The 19384-nt window shown below is 38.4% G+C and overlaps 2 protein-coding genes across 3 annotated transcripts; one reads left to right on the top strand and one right to left on the bottom strand.

Annotated features, from left to right (window-relative positions):
* Positions 1–4: 4 nt before the first annotated feature.
* On the bottom strand, positions 5–5958 carry gna13a (guanine nucleotide binding protein (G protein), alpha 13a). Its single transcript, XM_026915267.3, has 4 exons — positions 5583–5958; positions 4773–4999; positions 2493–2543; positions 5–2320 (listed from the first exon to the last, which is right to left on the bottom strand). Exons 1-4 carry the CDS (start codon positions 5860–5862, stop codon positions 1748–1750), a joined length of 1131 nt encoding a protein of 376 aa, XP_026771068.1. The 5' UTR covers positions 5863–5958; the 3' UTR covers positions 5–1747.
* Positions 5959–6083: 125 nt separating this feature from the next.
* Positions 6084–18512, top strand: rgs9b (regulator of G protein signaling 9b). Of its 2 annotated transcripts, XM_053238873.1 has the most exons (19): positions 6084–6889; positions 9164–9260; positions 10671–10721; positions 11047–11153; positions 11271–11322; positions 11505–11563; positions 11698–11774; positions 11910–11991; positions 12304–12366; positions 12942–12971; positions 13847–13908; positions 14072–14185; positions 14269–14384; positions 14689–14776; positions 14983–15121; positions 15216–15298; positions 15422–15545; positions 17279–17700; positions 17805–18512. In XM_053238873.1, exons 1-19 carry the CDS (start codon positions 6824–6826, stop codon positions 17959–17961), a joined length of 1989 nt encoding a protein of 662 aa, XP_053094848.1. In that variant the 5' UTR covers positions 6084–6823; the 3' UTR covers positions 17962–18512. The 2 variants fall into 2 exon arrangements, with proteins under 2 accessions (XP_053094848.1, XP_053094849.1); XM_053238874.1 differs by lacking the exons at positions 17279–17700; positions 17805–18512 and having other exon boundaries at positions 6503–6889; positions 15422–16109.
* The last annotated feature ends 872 nt before the right edge of the window (positions 18513–19384 follow it).

The following is a 19384-nucleotide window of genomic DNA, read 5'->3' as shown; positions in this document are numbered from 1 at the left end:
TGAATATCTTTGTAAAATAGATGGATTTAATGGACCAAAGAAAGTTATACAAAAAAGACTGAAAATTATGAAATTGATACTGTACAAGGGTCATATCTGGACTAAACACTAATGCAAATTCTGTTGGTGAGCTTGAACGCAAATCCCAGGTCTCATGAAATATCATATCACAAGTCAGATTACAGGATGGTGATGAATAAAACTAGGCTTAGACCATAGAACATAATTTAATATGCATACAACTGGGTAAGCACTACAAAAAGCCAGAATTCTCAGTCACATAGAGCAGAAGCCAACATAAGACAAAGACATTCTTATGAGACCTCTTTATCACTGCCTAAATCAGCCAGTCAACTAAGACAAACTGTGAAATACACCTGAGATATTAATTACATAGTGCACAAGGTCGTCTTGAGTATTTCAGTTTGGGGAGAAAACTGAATGTTTTAGTCTATGTTGGAAGCAAAATATACTTCATGGAAAAAAGAACAGGAAGATCCCCACACACCACAAACCCTGAAACTTGTTCACGTGAGCCTATTTGTTAGCTAGAGTATAACGTCAGTTCAACCTCTCCGGCCTCTGCACTGAATGCATATGCACACGTTTATCTTACTTTTGGTAAATTAATTATAATAAACCACCTTAGGAAGGTTTTCATACACAATGCTGGTTACAGTTCACTTTAAATGGTAAAGTGAAAGTGAAAGATGGCCAGACAAACAAACAAAAACAAAAAACCCTATAGACAAGGGATCTATACAACATAAATTCTGTATAACAACGAAAACATTATTTAAGAGTCTTGTTCCTTATTAGAAGGGAAAAGACAATAGTACTACATACACAGGTACCTTAATAATAGGGGCACTACATGTTTTGCATAATCCGAGTGCACTTATATGTTGTTTTTCAAATTGGGATATTACAGAACTTGCTGAATTGCCCAATCATTGAAGGCCACTCACCAATAATTTGTCTTTAATGCATATTTACAGCCCCTGAGTCTCAGCAGTTATAATGCATCTTGGAGTGTTACTAATAACATTTACCACTTTGCTTTAAGGCACGTCCATACAAAGGACAAATTCTTTATATATATAGACCAGCTTGGGTTTTTAGCTTAGGGAGTAGGGAAACTAAATGTTTTCTATCAGTGGGTCTAACAGTGGTAGTGGGGCAGTTCAGTCACTAAGACATTAGACTTATGATCAGACTATCATGAGTTCAAATCCCATCCACTGCTGGGTTCTTGAGCAAAGCCCTTAACCCTCAACTACTCAGGTGTATAAACATGATTTATATAAATCTAGTCTGGTGAATGTAACACTATAAAAACAAAAGGCTGTAGGTGATGGTTTCTCCGGATTAGCACCAACTGTAATCGCTGCTCTGCAACAGCAGGAAGCTCCAGACTTGCTAAAACTGTTGCACCGATTGGTGGAAAATACAATATCAGAGATGCCTCTTGTTAGGTTAAATCACCATACATGGGGGGATTTTATAGTTAGATAAAATTTTAAATAAAAATTTAAAAGTGGCAATGACAGCAGTAAAACACAAATGACTCAGCTGAATGGATTAAAAGGGACACTGAAACTGGGATTAAAAACAGGAAAAAAGTAGTCTTATCTGTGAGGGGAACAATTTGCCTACAGATCTTTTTTCAGGGTTTTTACTGAATCACTTGTACTTGAATTAAAACCTCATTAAACATGGAATGATCTTAAGCATTATGCCATGTCTCTCATTGTAACATAAGCTGCTTCAAATTTTCATGCAAGATTGTGTCTTTGACATCTCGGAAGACGAGGCGGATGTTCTCTGTGTTAATGGCCGTGGTAAAGTGATGGTAGAAGGGTTTCACCTGCTGTTCACGCCGCTTACCACGGAAGCATTCCACCAGGAACTTCTGTACATCAGCAAGATTGTGGGGCTCTCCAGTGAAGTCGGGGAAATAGTCAGCGATAGACACAGTTTTTACTTTCTCCTCCAGCAGGTCTGTCTTATTGAGGAAAAGAATGATGGACGCTTTAGAAAACACGCGGTTGTTGACGATGGTGTCAAATATGTTGAGCGACTCCATAAGCCTGTTGGTCTGACGGTCCTCCATAAGAACCTGGTCAAACTCGCTAGATGACGCCAGGAAGAGCACAGAAGTGACACTATCAAAGCACTCAAACCATCGCCGACGCTCTGACCGCTGCCCACCCACATCCACCATCTTGAATGGAACGTTCTTGATCTCAAAGTCATACTCGTGGATGCCCTTAGTAGGCTTTCGTGCTAGAAGTATGTCCTGTTGGGTTGGTAGGTAATCCTACGAGTTTAATTAAAAATAAATAAATAAATAAAAAGAAAAGACCAAAAAATCCATTAAAGAATCCGTTACCAAAATAATAATCATAAGCATACAGATAAATCTTTAGTTTGTATACATTATACTCTTTAAATACAGCATACTGTTCAATTTTAAACTCAACAGGATTTACCGGCTGTGCAATTCTATCCAAACTGTCCAGGAAATATTTCACTGATTCACCCTAGAGACACAGGAAAAAAAACACACCGAATATTACTATCCAGCAACTCACACATAATGTAACTCTCACATAAGGATTATACAAGATTATACAACACTACCTATAAATTCAGCACCAGTAAAAAAAAAAAAAAAAAAAAAAAAAGTGTTCGAGAATTGATTGGACATGATTTTATGTGGACATTTTTTATGATTTTATCTCTGCTTCCCCAGGGCTGGTTAAATAATAAAATCAAAACAGCAGATCTTGGTTGAAATAGAAAACCAAGTATCTAAACATCTCAGAATGCATAATAACCATTATTACTCAGATCATCATTAAATTCACTACAATAAATTAAGTGTTGTACAACAACTTAAATGGAATAGAAAATCAGTTATGAAATTGGACATGCAACACAAATTCCTGCTCATTATAAGCTACTTCAAATTATTTCTGGCATAACAGCTGTGACCCTTGCCCCTCAGTGCTCAATCCTAAAGCCTAAACCAGTAAATCTCCAGTTTTCCCCCAATCCCTTATTCCCCCTTCATGTAGTGAGAACAGTGCTCTATTTTAACCTTCGGCCTGTGCTTTCAATCATAGTGATATTGTTTGAATTTGTTCCTGGATGTTACAATTCACAGGATTCCAGAAATCCTGAGAGAATTAAATTGCATTTCACAGGTGCAGCCTGCAAATAAAAAGATAAATTACATAAACTTTACTGAAATACACTGGTATTGCCTCACTTTAAAATTTTATTCCAAGAGATTAAAAAAATGGTAAAGGAAAAAGAAAAGGGAAGAAGAAAACATTCTAACCACATGACAGGAGTTTCACTTTCTGTCGTGAACACTGTGTAATGACTCCTTACATTAAATCCTTAGACTTAAGACTATGGAAGGGAATAAGAAAATAAAACATCTAAAAGGCCTGAAATGTCTAAAAGATCTTCAAATCTTTTAAACAAAAAATAGAACCAGATTTCAAGACATTAGACATTCTCACTGTTTAATGGCGGGTGGCTTTGGACTAAATGGTTCAGCAATAATTCCTACAGAATATGGTCCAATAGTGGTTAGTATGGTGTGTGTGTATTTTAAGATACAAATACATTATTCAGAATAAACAGATATGAACAGGAGGTGCACTATTGGGTTTTTTTTTCGTTTCGTTTGCTCCTGTAGCCCAACCAAAACAATGTCTTACTGAGATCCAAAATAAAACCACATTTCTATTTTTTAAAAAATTGCAAAATTTAACAAAATAAAATACACTTTTATTTATACAGCCACTGTGCCAAATTCAGGGATCAATAAAGTAGATGTTTATCTATCTAAACATCGATCTATCATCTATCCCACGCTGGCCACAGTGCGCAGGGACGCATATCTGTGCTGGAGTCTCCAAAACATGTATTTAATTACTTTAAACAATAAATATTGCCATTTAAGGAACCCCATATTGAGTAGCAGCAGTGCTTCAGAGTATTCTGATAAGAATAACAAAGTGTAAAAATCTAAAAAGTTATGAATAATTTTAATAATTTTCAATAGTTTAGGCCAAGCTATCTTCAGGTTCAAATCTGAATACAGATACAAATGGTAGCTAGATGTCAGATAAAGCTTTGATGCGGCCATACTACCTGCATAACAGAGGCATGACTCTGTGTTAAGGCAAGGACCAAGTGATTAAAGAGCTCAACATTCCTATACTAAGACCACCACCCCTCCAAAACAAAAATCCAAAACTCTTCATAGGAAAAATTCAATCAAGCAAGCTACAAACATCCTGTGTGTACATGGCTCTTCAAAACCATAACTCAAAGAAAACTGAGCGCTTTGAAAAAAGAAAAAAAAAAAAAAAAAAAAAAAGTATAATGGTATAATGCTAATACTCATTCAGAGTTCTCTGAAAGGGTTCTCTCAGGATTCACGTAACAAAAACCAATGAAAATAAAACCAAGCAAAAATAATTTTTACAACAGGCCTGCAAAATATAGCACATTAATTAGCATGGTAATATTTTTATTTGCAATAATAATATCACAGCAACAATGTGAATGAATAAGTGCTGTGAACATTTCATGGTCCAGATGTGTGGTTCTGTGGGGGTTCCGATCAATCACAGCATCAACATAATCCCACCAAACTAAATCTCAATCACACCATGTTTTATGTCCATATTATGCTCCACTAATCTGTATGATTCTTGTGATGAGAGGTGTGCTGCTGGTTTTCAACTCACCAGCTGGAACTCTCTTCTCCGGTCGTAGGCGCTCTGGATGCCGCTGTCAGCCCACAGGGAGTGGATGTTGGGCAGATAATGAAAGAAGACTTTGGTCTCTACAATTCCCTGAGCCATCATGGCCGAGCGTGTGTCGAAGGCCAGCAGGACCTCCCCATGTGTCTGGTTAGAAGAGTCTCCCCATGGGATGTGCAGCTTCTCTCTGGCATCTACCAGCACTCGGATTCCTACACACACACACACACACACACACAAAATCCAATCACATCAGAGAGCAGCAGAAGTGATCAGTTACATAAAAGCATGCACGTGGTGCTACTATTTCCAGTTCAGGCAGATTTAAGTCAGCATACATTAAGCCTAATGCAGGAGATTTCACTTTGAATAACAAAACAAGGGGTTTAGCTAGCTAGCTAAGTGCAAAGAACCTAAAACAATACGAGATGACAATTTTGTCATCCCGAGTCAGTTTAACAAGTACTGGAATATCACATTATTATCTTACATGTGATTCAGTGTGGCCTTTCTTAAAGAAATAAATGTAAGCCAACTAGAGTTTATCGACAAAAACGCTTAGTTTTGGCTAGTTTAGGGTGAAGTACAAGGCGTGGCGCGAACCGTGTGCCGAGCACAGCTACTGCAGCTAATTCCACTTTTGATGGCTTTTGTACGTTCACCTCGACTCTTATCGCCGAAGTTGGCCACGGAAATCACTTTCACCGCGAAATAAAGCGAAGGGCGTTGAGTCTGGACAGACCAGAAAGCTTCACTAATCGACAGACCGTGTGTTACGCTATCACAAAGTACTACCTTTGATAACATTGCTGTAGATGGTAGCCCGGAACTCTTCTTTGGCCCGCTGATCGAAGTCCTGCCCGTGAATTATGCGCATTTGCTTCAGGAAAGTTGACTTGCCGCTCTCTCCCGCTCCGAGCAGTAATATCTTTACCAGGCGCTTCACGTACGTCTTCTCCCGATTAATACATCTGTCTATCTCTTTAGATTTCCTCTGCTGCTCGATTTCATTGCTGGACAAAAGACAACTGGGGATACAAACTATCGCCGTCCGGGAGGGCAGGAAATCAGCCATTTTTGTAGTAACAACTTCATGGATCCATCACTGACGAGGGCGCGCTCCGTGCGCGTGCACAAACTTGGGCGGTAACTTCGCGTCGAGTTGTTCAGGCTGCTAAGCGCAGATCACTTTTTTTTTTTTTTTTTTTTTTTTTTTTTTTTTTTATTAAAAGCTCGGACACCCCTTAAAATAAATGATAAAATATTAAAACTATATAAAAAAAAGGTTTGCTTAGTACTTCTACATTCTAAGCCAACTTATGTTATCTATCCACTTGTCGGCTTAGTAGATAAACAAGTACCAAAGTAAACAAGTTAAGGACTGAAAAGATAATATATATAAAATGTGCACTGATTTATTACGAAGCGTTGCACTTGTTTTTGCCAATAAATATTCATCACATCATTAAACTATAAACCTATAACAAATTAATAAAGTGAAGCTGCAGATCCAAAAATGACATTGTTTTTGTAAAGCTAGGCCATGACTTTTGTTCTGTGGTTAAGGCTGTGTGCACTAAAGACACACAACATTCAGCAGGTGAACAGCGCCCTCTGGTGGTGGTCTGAGTGTAAAACAGCGCCCTCTGGTGGTGGTCTGAGTGTAAAACAGCGCCCTCTGGTGGTGGTCTGAGTGTAAAACAGCGCCCTCTGGTGGTGGTCTGAGTGTAAAACAGCGCCCTCTGGTGGTGGTCTGACTGTAAAACAGCGCCCTCTGGTGGTGGTCTGAGTGTAAAACAGCTCCCCCCCCCAGCTTTCTCTGCATGATGTGACGAGCTTTACTTGTAGGAGCGGAGCTGCTCGCTGATTGGCGGAGACTAGCATCGCCTTTGTGAATATCAATAAGATAATAAGAGATTAGACGCCGGCAGTATCGGAAATTCTCGCACGTCTGCCCGAGGTCTCTCTTCATTTTATTCCTTGGTCGTTGCCAGTCATCGGTGGACTGTAAGCATTTGCAGGCTGAAGACGCCAACATGACTATAAGAAACGTGCGGGATCATGGCCAGCGTTACAGACCGCGGATGGCTTGTCTGAAAAAGGTGGGTTGACAGCCGAAACATTATCATCTAAGGTTTTTGTGTCTTATCCAGCACAACACATGGGTTTACCAAGGTGATGTTCTCTAGTGATAGGCTGTTTAAGCGTGAATTACAGTTTGAGTGTATTTTCTTCAGTTACTCAGTCTGAGGTTCATTGGGTTACTGTACACCTTAATGTAATACATGAACATATCTGATGCTTTTTGTGGCATTCCAATGCATTTTTATACATCTGACTAACTCCACACTTCACCTGAACATTTGCATGGTCTTTGTAACTAACTGTTGCTTTTGTCTATTCAAGCATATCTAAACATATATGGCCACAGTGCACTATAAACATAACTTATTAACAGTGTGGTTACTGTGCCAGACAGTGTGTCTTGTGAAAACATCAGTTTTGTTCAAATAAAATGAGCTACTGAGAACACCCGTGTGTTCTGTCATCCTGAATTACCTTGAGCCTGTCAGGAAATCCAGATTCCCAAATAAAAGCAGTTTGGTCCTATAGTTTATATACAAGCTACATGAATGTTCTACCTGTAAATAAATTGTCCACTCTATCAGCCTGTTTAGAATTGATTCCCATCAGAGGTAAGGTGACTGTGGGGTTATAGGTATTACACTAGCTTTATCACCAACTTTGTTGCCACAATTAAATCACTCATGTCCCTAAAATATTGCCTGAGTAATTCACATTTTAGTAAACAAATTCAATTCAATTTTATTTGTATGGCGCCTTTAACAATGGATATTGTCACAAAGCAGCTTTACAGAAATATATAAACTCAGGATATGAATTTTAAAGTTATAAATTTATCCCTAATGAGCAAGCCAGAGGTGACGGTGGCAAGAAAAAACTCCCTGAGACGATATGAGGAAGAAACCTTGAGAGGAACCAGACTCAAAAGGGAACCCATCCTCATCTGGGATAATGTGATTATAAATAATTCCTTTCTATAACTGTGTACTACATGGTCTATTGTATAGCCAGAAAATTCATTATAGTTTTCACATGAAGTGTATTTTATTGGTTATCAACTGTTCACTGATGGAGACTTGAGTGCAAAACTGTTTGTGGCAATTGCAGTCCTAAAGCTATCCTAGCAATTGTATTCTTAGGCCATCATTGGAAAACTGTTCATATCAATTGCAGTCCAAAGCCATCATCATGGTTTTAAGTGGTACCATCTACAGTAATCTCATGTATCTTTAGGCTGTCCATGTGGGGCCATCCTCAGCAGCAGCAGCGAGTGGTTTATAACTGTGTGTTGGCCCAAAAAATCTGACACTCGGTTGCTGTTGGTATTGTAATAGACCAATCATTTGGCTAACAACTTGCTGTGATCAGGATGAGGGTGTATGATTCCCCAAATCATCTTCAAAAGCCAGACACCATGAGAAAGCTAATAGCAACATCAAACAGCCATAGAGAGCCACCAATCAATCAGCGGGTATATTTCAAAGGGGTCAGCCATCAGGGAATGGAACAGCATGTGAGAGTCCATCAAGGATGGCTTCATGCTTGAATATCGCAGGCTTCAGACCGTACAGAAGCTTACCTATTGACAGTGGAAACCGTGCTCTTTGCTATTAATCAGTTTGCATTTTATGAAGCTCTTTTTTTTCCAGCACACAGAATAAGAGACCTAGGTAAATGTTTACAAGCAAAAAATGTCAGATACATAGCAGTAGGACAACACGAAGTGGCGTTGCACTTAATGTTCCACTCACATATCAGCAGCTTTTTGAATTAAATACCATTATGAATTAACATAAATTTGATAACAAACAGTGCAAGTATTGCTTATCTGAAAACATATGAGTTATTAATTCATGGGATTCAATGTATGCATTTTAAGTGAATGCCATCAATCCCATCATGTAATGCACAATTAGTCATATAGTGCAGAATGTTTTGCTGGTAAATTATATGCAGACCGATGAATATTAACCACTTAATTTCCATATGTGAAGTAAATAGGCTTGTTAGAAAATTGAATGAATGACAAATTATCATCCTATCCAGTTAGGAATGACATTAAAGTTGAAGATAGTTAGGTATTTTATAGTTCTTTTATACAACAGTTCATTTATGCAGTCCACACAAAGCAACATAAGAAACATCGGAAGTAGCTGAAAGTCCTGCTTTATTTATTTTGTATGTATTTCCTGCACTCAGTGTCTGGTTGAAGTGGTACCCTTGTTCCCTTTTAAGGGTGAATGCTATGCAGTGAAAGTGTTATTTTTTCCATTTTGTATATATAATGGCAGATGGAAGCTGTGGTGTTGGAAATGCAGGACCCTAAGACTGGGGTAAAGTCTCAGACCCAGAGACTTGTCATCACCACTATCCCTCATGCCATCACAGGTAAAAGCACAATGCTTTAAATGTCTTACTGCTGTGTGAGTATGTAGATTGCAATGCAAGAGAATCCTGTGAAATACACCTATCAATACAATACAATGTCTGAGACACTAATAGCTATGACCTACAGAGAGACTTTCCCACATGCATTGATTCCTTGAGAGCAGTTACTCCTTAACATTGCTAGTTGTTCAAGTGAACCATGCATTAGAGTCCTCTTACGAAGTATCCATTGCCATGACAACCTCAGTGTGGCTGGCTGCAATGACTCCCTCCTTGAGGCTGTCTGGTCTCAGAGAAGAAAGGCTTTTCTCTTCTTCATTCTTAGCTCCAAAATCATGAAGAATCTGAGATGTGAAATGGGGGCAGCTCATTTTCCTTCTATCTGTGTGTACAAAACACATTTCTGCTGATGGGATTGTGCAACATGGTTTAACTTATTCTTAGCACTGGTTGTGGAAATTGTGTTAGGCATGGAGAGGACACCCGAGGTGTTGATGAATGATTTAGTGAAATCACATGGATTGGATCAGCAGGCCCACCCTCCTTCCTCACTAATGAAGCTGCTCTGATTCACTCACACAGACTCCTGCTTATTTGGCTACAATTAAGAGAGCACATGCTGACCCCGCTTAAGTGAATCCAGTTGTGACATGTCAATTGTTGTAAGATGTTCCTATGGGTTTACCCAAAAGCCTGTGTTTTTAGCTGAAAAAACATGTCTTAATTTAAAAGAACATTTAAAGAGGTGCTTACGTAATAGAAGGACATTAATGTACATTATATCTGTGGTGGTCTGGGAAAACACATCAGGTGACTTCTGGCAAACAGCCAAAGAGGACAGAAAAATCTTATTTTAGACAAAATAGGTCCAACCGAAGTATGGATTCCTCAAAACATTCTTTTAGTCTATACAGAAACCTTTCTTATTCCACTGTCTAATCTTTAGCCTTTCACTCTTCATTGTCTTTTGTTTTTCCCCCTTTTGGCAAGTAAAGGGTTTATTACAATAACAGTGTTTCATTTCTCAACCCCCATGTGCACCGGCACTCATCAACAGCTAATTACCAAGCCTGACATGAGCTGAATGAAGTGCTTTACAGTAGGGAAAACATAAAACTGTGCTGTGCAGGGGGGAGCACACCACTGTGTTTCTCTGTTTGTTACGCAATTTTTTCTAATACCTCTGTGCCATCTGAGTTCACCTTTAGACATTCTGTGTACTACATGTGCTGGTAATGCTTCAAGTAAATAACCTAGTAGGTACATTAGAGAAATAAAGCCTAACTGCTTGATACTGCTACCTGCTGTGATGTTGGTTGCAAGGTTTATCAGTCATGCCTTATGGAGTTGTGATATAATATTTCATTATAGTGGCATAACCATAACTATATTTATCTCCATCTCATCCAGGAGAAGATATTGTTGAATGGATTTCTAATCGTTTCAAAATAGATGTAGCTGGTAAGTAAGGGGCATTTTCTCTCTGCCAGTCAAAGGAGTCAATTCTGCTTGCTTTCTTAGAGAGAGAGATTGAGAGAAACAGGCAGAGTAAGAGATGCAGAGAAAGAGACAGAGAAAAAGAGAGAGAGAGAGAAAAACACACAAAGCACACAAAGCTTCAGCATAACATTATCTGCATGTAATTATCTTGCTTAGCTCAGTTTAACCTTCCTTAATTTGTATGTTAACATGCAAATTGTTTGCACAAGTGTCTAGTAAAAAGCAAATATAATATATAAGCTTTATCATTTGCGTGAGATAATGTTTCTGTCTTATTTGACTGTAGAGGCACGAGCCTTGGGCACCATGATGGTGGCCTTTGGATACATTTACCCACTGCAGGATCACAAGAGACTCATCATCAAATCAGATGCCTCACTTTATCGTTTTCAGGTAACATTAATGAATCTACCATGAACAGTGAAAATTTTCACACAGGATTCTTATTTACTATCAGTGTTTTTGATAATGGTATTAATAAGGCTAAAGTTGTTTGTTATTCTTTTACAGACGCCATATTTCTGGCCTGCACAACAGTGGCCAGTGGAGGACACTGATTACGGTCAGTATTAATATTGTTGTTTTTTTCTGCTAATATTTACATTAATATACAAACAATGGACCATGATTGCAGGTTTTCATGCAGTAATTGCTGAATGTCTGTCACTGAATGCTATATTATTAAAAAAGTGGAATAATCCTGGTGTATAGAAAATGTAATGGTTATATTTCTGAATTTTCTAGCAATATACCTGGCAAAGAGAAATATACGTAAAAAGGGGATGTTAGAGCTGCATGAACAGGTAAAGACTGTGACAGTATTCATGTGTACCTCATTAGAATTGCTCTAATCAAATCAGTGAATTAGGGGGCACTGTTTCAGTGGTATACATGTGTGGTGTTCATTATATGGAAAATAATAAAGATTTTTAACCAGGAGCAGTACAATCATCTACATAAATGGATGAACCACAAGTGGGACTTCATAGTGATGCAAGCCAAAGAGCAGTACAGGTCTGTCAGTTTTATGTATTATATTTTTCACTTGGCAAATAGTGTCAGTTTAATACAATCACATTCAGCATTACTCTTAAAAGCTTAGGTGCTAGATTTTTCAAGTGCATCACTATGTGTTTACTCCACACACAGGGCAGGGAAAGAGAGAAAGAAACCAGATCGAGTGGTTTTTGATTGCCAGGAGAGAGCCTACTGGGTAGTACACAGACCACCGGTGAGATAATAAGGCAACAGGTGTTTTTTTTTCCCTCAGCAGTAAAAGAGGGCAAAATTAACAATTGTAAATTTAAGTAAAAAACACTATTTGAATCTACATAAAAATCATTAATAAGCCATGTATGATTCAGAAAATCAGGTTTTACTGTATAATGTGACTTCCTAATGTTGTTTTAACACTGTGTATTATATACAAAGATAGATTTTTTTCACTGTAATTGAAAGGAAATGCGTTTTTAATACTTTGTCTCATAGCAAATGGCAACATGCATGAAAACGCTTTATTCTTTTTCTACTATTCACTAAACAGCCAGGAACAGTTAGTGGGATGGACTATGGACATGAACGACTTGTAGATCCCAATCAGGAGGAGGTAAAAAGGTAAGTTACAGTTGCAGAGTTGCCTCTGTGCACAAGCACAAAATATGCATAGTGCTGAGAGTTAATATGCTGTAGAAGAAGGTAGATGCATCTAATCTGTCAAGGACACTTTAAGTCTATCAGCTTATATGCAAGAGGATTTATGCTATACTAATCTCACTGCTGCTGCTGCACAGTAGGAGAGCTTGCTAAACTTAGACATGATATTCTTAATAGGTAGAACCAGAAGATGGCTATTATTTTAGATTATTACTTCTTAAGAATCAGGGTTTTGGGTACATAGTTTGACAAATAAAGTTAGTGCTTTGCCTCTGATTGATTTTCTGTTTTCTCTCTTATATTTCCAGATTTTTTTCCTGAAATGTGAATGAAACCACTACCACCTCTCTGAAGGAAGATACTCTTTACTTGACATGAATTTGTTTTAATAATATACTGTATGATTAAAAGAGAATTATGAGATTGATATATTCAGTGGTTACAAAATATTACAGAAGTGATTAAGTTCATTGCGCATAGAAACAGTGATTTATGAATCATTATCCTGTTCCATTTTTAATGTTTCAGAAAAAAACGTCTGACTTCTACAGAAGAATAGTAAGTGGTGACCTCACTTATGGTTTACTTGCCTTTTTATATACACCTGCACACCTGCTCATTTATGCAGATATCCAGTCAGCCAATCAAGTGGCAGCAGCATGATGCATAAAATCATACAAATACAGGTCAAGAGCTTCAGTTAATGTTCACATCAAACATTAGAATGGTGAAAATGTGTGATCCTTTGTGACGTTAACCATGGCATGGTTGTTGGAGCCAGATGGACTGATTTGAGTATTTCAGAAACTGCTGATTTCCTGGGATTTTCACACACAGCGGTCTCTAGAGTTTACACAGAATGTTGTGGGGAAAAAAGCTTGAGTGAACGACAGTTCTGTGGATGGAAACGCCTTATTGATAAGAGAGGTCAAAGGAAAATGGTGAGATTGGTTCGAGCTGCCAGGAAGGATATAGTAATATAATCACTCTTTAAAACCAAGGTGAGCAGAAAAGCATGTAAGCATGCACAAAACATCGAATCTTGCGGTGGATGGGCTACAGCAGGAGAAGTCTTCAACTCTCCAGTTTCTGTGAGTCTGTGCCCATGAGAGCCTCAGATTCTTGTTCTTGGCAGACAGGACTGGAATGTGGTCTTCTGCTGTTGTAGCCCATCTACCTCAAGGTTTGATGTGTTGTACATTTAGAGATGCTTTTCTGCTCGCCATTGTTGTAGAGAGTGCTTATTTGAATTACTATAGACTTCCTGTAAGCTCAAACCAGTCTGGTCTGTTCTCTCTCATCAAGCTGTTTGCTGTTTCAGCCTGCACACCCTCCTCTCACAGGATGTTTTTTTTGTGTTTTTTTTCCGCACCATTCTGTGTGACACATTTGACCACATATTAACTAATTATTTGATCTTCCCCCTGCTGCAGATCATCTTCACTCAACAGTGCATCATGAGGCCAAGAGTGAAGTCATCTGTGTCTATTGGGGCGTATGTTATATATCAAAACATGCACATTTTGCATTCTGAGAAAATATTTTTACATGTTTTCTATACCCAAATTACACACACATACATTATATATATATATATATATATATATATATATATATATATATATATATATATGCTGTTGTATCCCATTACACTGCAGCCTTGTCAAGTACACAACAACGTACAAACAGCACGACCCCTTCCTTTATCCATGCCTTCCAAGCAACCCATGGTTAACAGATGATGTCACATACTGGGACCTTAACATGCCAAAGTAAGTCCATTATTTCCTCTTTGAGTTTAAAGTGGTATTTTTTGTGAGAATAAATAATAAAAAGCTCGTGTTCTTGTCTTAAGTGTTGAAAATCCTACAAAAATGAGAGTGGAGCGCTGGACTTTCAGCTTTGGTGAACTGCTTTGTGATCAACGTGGACGGGCAGATTTCCGTCTTTTTCTGAAAAAGGAGTTCAGTGGTATGTAACATGGAATAAACATTTAGAAACTGATTGCTTCTGAAACACATTTACACCACTGCTATACTATAAAATCATTGAATTTACAGTCCATTTCGAACAAAATCAAAACCCCTGTTGTGATATATTCTTGGGATTATACAGAAGAAATTTGCAAAGCAGATTTAGACCAGATTTTCACATTTATCCAAAGCAAATGAGACTTAACAAAGAACATGATGACAATGATATTGTAAAACACATGACACTGTGTCTGTTTTCAATGGTTTTATGAGATTTGGAGATGGTTTCTGTTGATAAATAGGTGAGAATCTTGCATTTTGGGAGGCATGTGAAGATCTGAAATGGGGGGCTGCAGCTACAATGCAAGAGAAGGCTCAGCAGATCTACAAGTAATTGTACCATCACATATTTTGTGTTATGAAATTTTTGAATACTACGTTTACAACACATTATACACAATCCTCTCCACCTTATGGTGCGGTCTGTAATTTTCTAATATTGTTTTTATATGCGTACAGCATTAATATATCATTTGAATGGCTGTTCTTGAAAATTCATTTTTGCTGATGTTACATTCGTGTGACTGTTTATTTAGGACTTTCCTGGCTCGTGGAGCACCTCGTTGGATCAACATTGATGGAAAGACCATGGAGATCACTGTGAGGGGTCTGTCTCACCCACATCGCTATGTCCTGGATGCTGCCCAGACTCACATCTACATGCTCATGAAGAAGGTCAGCCATATCCCCTGAAACCATGAGCACCAATCAGCTATATAATATTCTGATGAGTTTTACAACCATAAGCTAATATTTGATTTGCATTCAGGATTCGTACGGGCGATATCTGAAGTCCTCTGTATTTAAGGACACCCAGAAAAAGGCTGTTGCTCCTGAGCCACACAGATTCAGGTTAGCTTTAAAGCACAAAGCATCAAGAATAATATTCTTTTTAAAATTGGAATGGTGTCTTTACCAACTGACACTTCTACAGTGCAAATGTCATAACACACATGACATTTTGTTTCATCTCAGTGATGCTCAGCTGGAGCAGAACGCTAAGAAGCGAAGGCCCAGCCTGAGTCCCATCATCCTGAGGCAGCAGGAGGAGGCGCAAAAAGCCAAGCTGGCTGCCAGTGGACCTGTGGACATCACACAGGTTATGAGCAAACTGGCTCAGAAAAAATGAGCAAATAGAACAAATATAGCCACAGTATTTTTTAAAAGACTGGCATTGTAGTTAAATTAACACATCTTTTGCTATGACTACTTCACTATATACTAGTTTTATGCACTTTACTCTGTAAATCTTTATACTGTAGACTGCTAGATTTTTTAATAATTATATGTTTAGTAGAATGCTCTATTAGGTAAGGAATATGATTATTTGGTAAGATTCTCATTTCTCACTCGTAACTAAGTACCATTCCTATTAGTTTCACTGTAGCTATTGAATAACATGCTTTAAGATGAATAACTAAATAATAAGCTGAGGCTTTAAAGGATTAATTTAAGGATTAGGTATATCGTATGTGTTTGTTCTGTAGCCCATATTTTTTTCATTGTACATAAGTGTCATGAGAACATCTGTGTTATGTCAGATTCTGTCATTTTGTGTTCAAACATTATCACTTACAAAAGTTCCATTTACATAAAATCACTCTGTCCATTTCTGTGTTCTTTTTAACCATCCATTTAATAAAGTTATACATATTTTCCCAAATTGTTCCTGTCCTGTGTCGTCATATCACGTGTCTGTCATTCATTATCTGTCATTGTTTATTTAGGGGTCTGCATGTTTTTTCCATGATATTGTTATACTTTTACAGTGTAAAATATTATAGTGTAAAACAAAGAATGATTATGAGGCTGCATTATGGTAACTCTGAACTTTTCTTTACAAAATGTAAGCAACACAGTGTATGCACATAAAGGAATGACTGCAGTAATACATTGCGATTGGTAATTATTATTAATGAATAATTATTAGTGGTGCTCGGCTAGCTCAGTCGATAGACCCTGAGACTCTTAATCTCAGGATCGTGGGTTTGAGGCACCAAACCCAGCCACTGGGGTGGCACAAGCTAGTGCACTCTTAGTGCCTGTCCCAAGCATGGATAAAACGGGAGGGTTGCGCCAGGAAGGGCATCCTTGTGCCTAAAACCTGTGCCAAAATCAAAATATGTGGATCATAAAATAGATTTCCATAATGGAGAGAGGTGATCTGCTGTGGCGACCCCCAATGGGAGCAGCCGAAAGAAGAAGAAGAAGAAGAAGAAGAAGAAGAAGAAGAAGAAGAAGAAAGAATAATTATTAGTATTACATTCTTAGAAAAAAGGATTCATCAAAGGTTGAATTATAACCCTGTTAAGGCTGGGTAATAACTCTCTAAAGGGATTCTAATTGGAAGCTTTTATCAAATAGAAACCCTCTATTACAGGGTTCTACATAGAACCTTTACGGCTTTCCCCAAATAGACAAATTGAAGTACCATTAAGAGTACCCTCATAACAGTAAATATTATTATTAAATAATTTATCAAATAGGTAATATGAGTTAAGTTTTAATGTGTATTTATGTACATACCCATGCATATCTATCCATATCCATATTTTATGAAATGAAACTGGGATTGCAGTACATTTAGGACAAAGTAACATCATATTTCTAATGCCATTGCACATACAATGTTTTATGGGAAATCATTAACTAGCCTATATACATTCCTTTTCTTTTATGAAGTTTGTTGTAGAACATAAGGAGAAATACAAAACCAATTTATAGGTGGAGACAAAAAGTAAAAATATGTATATATGTGTTTCGATTTGTTCTACAAGTTTTAATTACTTTTGGCTTTGGCTATTTAAACTTTGTACTTTCTGTGCATTTCAGTTGTGTCGGTACACAGCACCTGTGCCACACTTGGCGGTGTACACAGGTATGTGTGAGTCCCAGTCCACTGCCTCTCCGGGACTAATGACCCTGCCCAACAGTGCTGTGTGTCCTTCCCCAATAAGCGTGGCCATTGACAGCACCCCAGCCTCTGAGAGGAGATTTGATGGTGGGGCACCTGCCTCATCTCACTTCCCATCTATCACTGAAAGCACTGAGGCATCTGTGTCAGAGGAGAGTAAGCCTCTTGCATCCAAGTCCCGTGTAGCCCTGTCACTCAGCAGAATCCTTCGGCGAGGATGCAACGCCCCGTCTATGTTCGCCAGTCTCTCACCAAAATGTGCTGTGACAGCAGGGGGAGGAAGAGTACAACCACTTGGAGTGGAGCAACTAGCACAGCCCCAGCCCAAGAGGATTGCAAAGTTAGTAAAACCCAACAAATAAGAAATAAAGAATTCACATCTTTGAAATTAGCCATTTTGGCCTGGTAGTTAATCTTATAAACCCAATGCCACTGGTACTCCAGTTTTTTTCAGATCAAAGTTGACATCCCCCCTGAATGCCGCATCTACCCCATTGACTCAGAAGATGAGGAGGAGGAGAGCCCTGGTGCAGCACAAGGAGGAGTCAAGGAAATCATATGCCCTTGGGAAACTGTCACCAAACATGATGGTGCAGGGTAGAGAGATACGTACCACACAGAGGAAATGACAGACATGCAGAAAGATACACATATGTAACAAAGTGACCATTGTTTCCACCTAGGCATGCTCTGGAAGAAGATGTTTGAAGTAACAACATGTCAGACATGTCTGTATTTCTGATAGCTTTTAGGTAGTGCCTACATGTTCTAGTAGCTGGTGGAAAAGTGCTTATAACATGGATGTGGGATTTTATATTTGTATCTGCTTGTTCTGTTTGTGGGTATGACAAGTAGAGGCCTTATTTTAGAAGAACTTTCTTTTTAGCAACACCGTGAATTGTTTAGTATTGCAAAGGTTTTGTACTTGTTTATTATTTTATATTGATCAAAGATGCATTGACATGCACCGTTTTAAGAAATCATCAATATTTTCATAGTTTTACTTAGTATCACCAGGAAGACAGCACATAGGAAATGTACTGTCTGAATGTATTACCTTTAAAGTGTTTACAGTTCACTACAGAATGTGAATGTGGTCATTGTTCATATTTGACTTGTGTAAGTGCCTAAATAAAATATTTAAAAAATGAATTGTCTATTGTCTATCGACTGCTGAGTCCATTATGGATCCCATAAAATAACAAATATCCTGTTCTGAGTGGTGGCAGAGTGGAGCAGGGGGTAACGTTGCTGTGTGAGCGTGTAAATGTGTGTGCCTTGCAATGGACTAGTGTCCCATCCAGGGTGTGTTCCCACCTCACACTGAGTGTTCCAGGGATAGGCTCCAGATCCCCTGTAACCCTGACTGGGATAAAGTGCTTACTGAAGCTCACAGGTTCCCAAACCTGGTCCTGGAGTACCCCCTGTCCTGCACATTTTAGTGCTCAACTCAGGAAGGGGTGTTAATTAGATGATTAACTGAATCAGGTGTGTCAGAGCAGGGAAAACAATAAAATGTGTAGGAGAGAGGCAGGGGCTGATTTAGTGATTTGGGGGCCCTATGCAAAATATAGGAATGGGGCCTGTTATTTAGCATTAATAATTAAAAATATATATAATTTGAATTTTTAGGGGGCCCTTAGCTTCTGGGGGCCCAAGGTGGTTGCCTACCTTTGCCTAGTGCGAAGTCCAGCCCTCTATAGGGGGTACTCCAGGACCAGGGTTGGGAAAATGTGCCATAACATAATGCTCCTGTTGTACCAGCAGTACCAGATCCTACCAGCAGATGGCGCATAGGGAGACGATAGGGAGAACTGGGCGAGTCCACAAACCAAGACAGCTGTAAGAAATAATGTATTACCTCATATAGTGTCTAAGTTTGTTTTCTCAGTGTAGCATACAAATAGGCTACATCTCATCACACTTACATGTTTGTTATGTAACTGGTATACTTTTGTACTGTTGCGTTTTTATTCCTAGCTTTTTTTCCCCAAATCACAGCTAAAGTAAAAAATGTAGATTAG

Source organism: Pangasianodon hypophthalmus, chromosome 12 (genome assembly GCF_027358585.1).
Source record: "Pangasianodon hypophthalmus isolate fPanHyp1 chromosome 12, fPanHyp1.pri, whole genome shotgun sequence".
Taxonomy (NCBI): domain Eukaryota; kingdom Metazoa; phylum Chordata; class Actinopteri; order Siluriformes; family Pangasiidae; genus Pangasianodon; species Pangasianodon hypophthalmus.
This window is presented reverse-complemented; position numbering and strand designations above follow the sequence as displayed.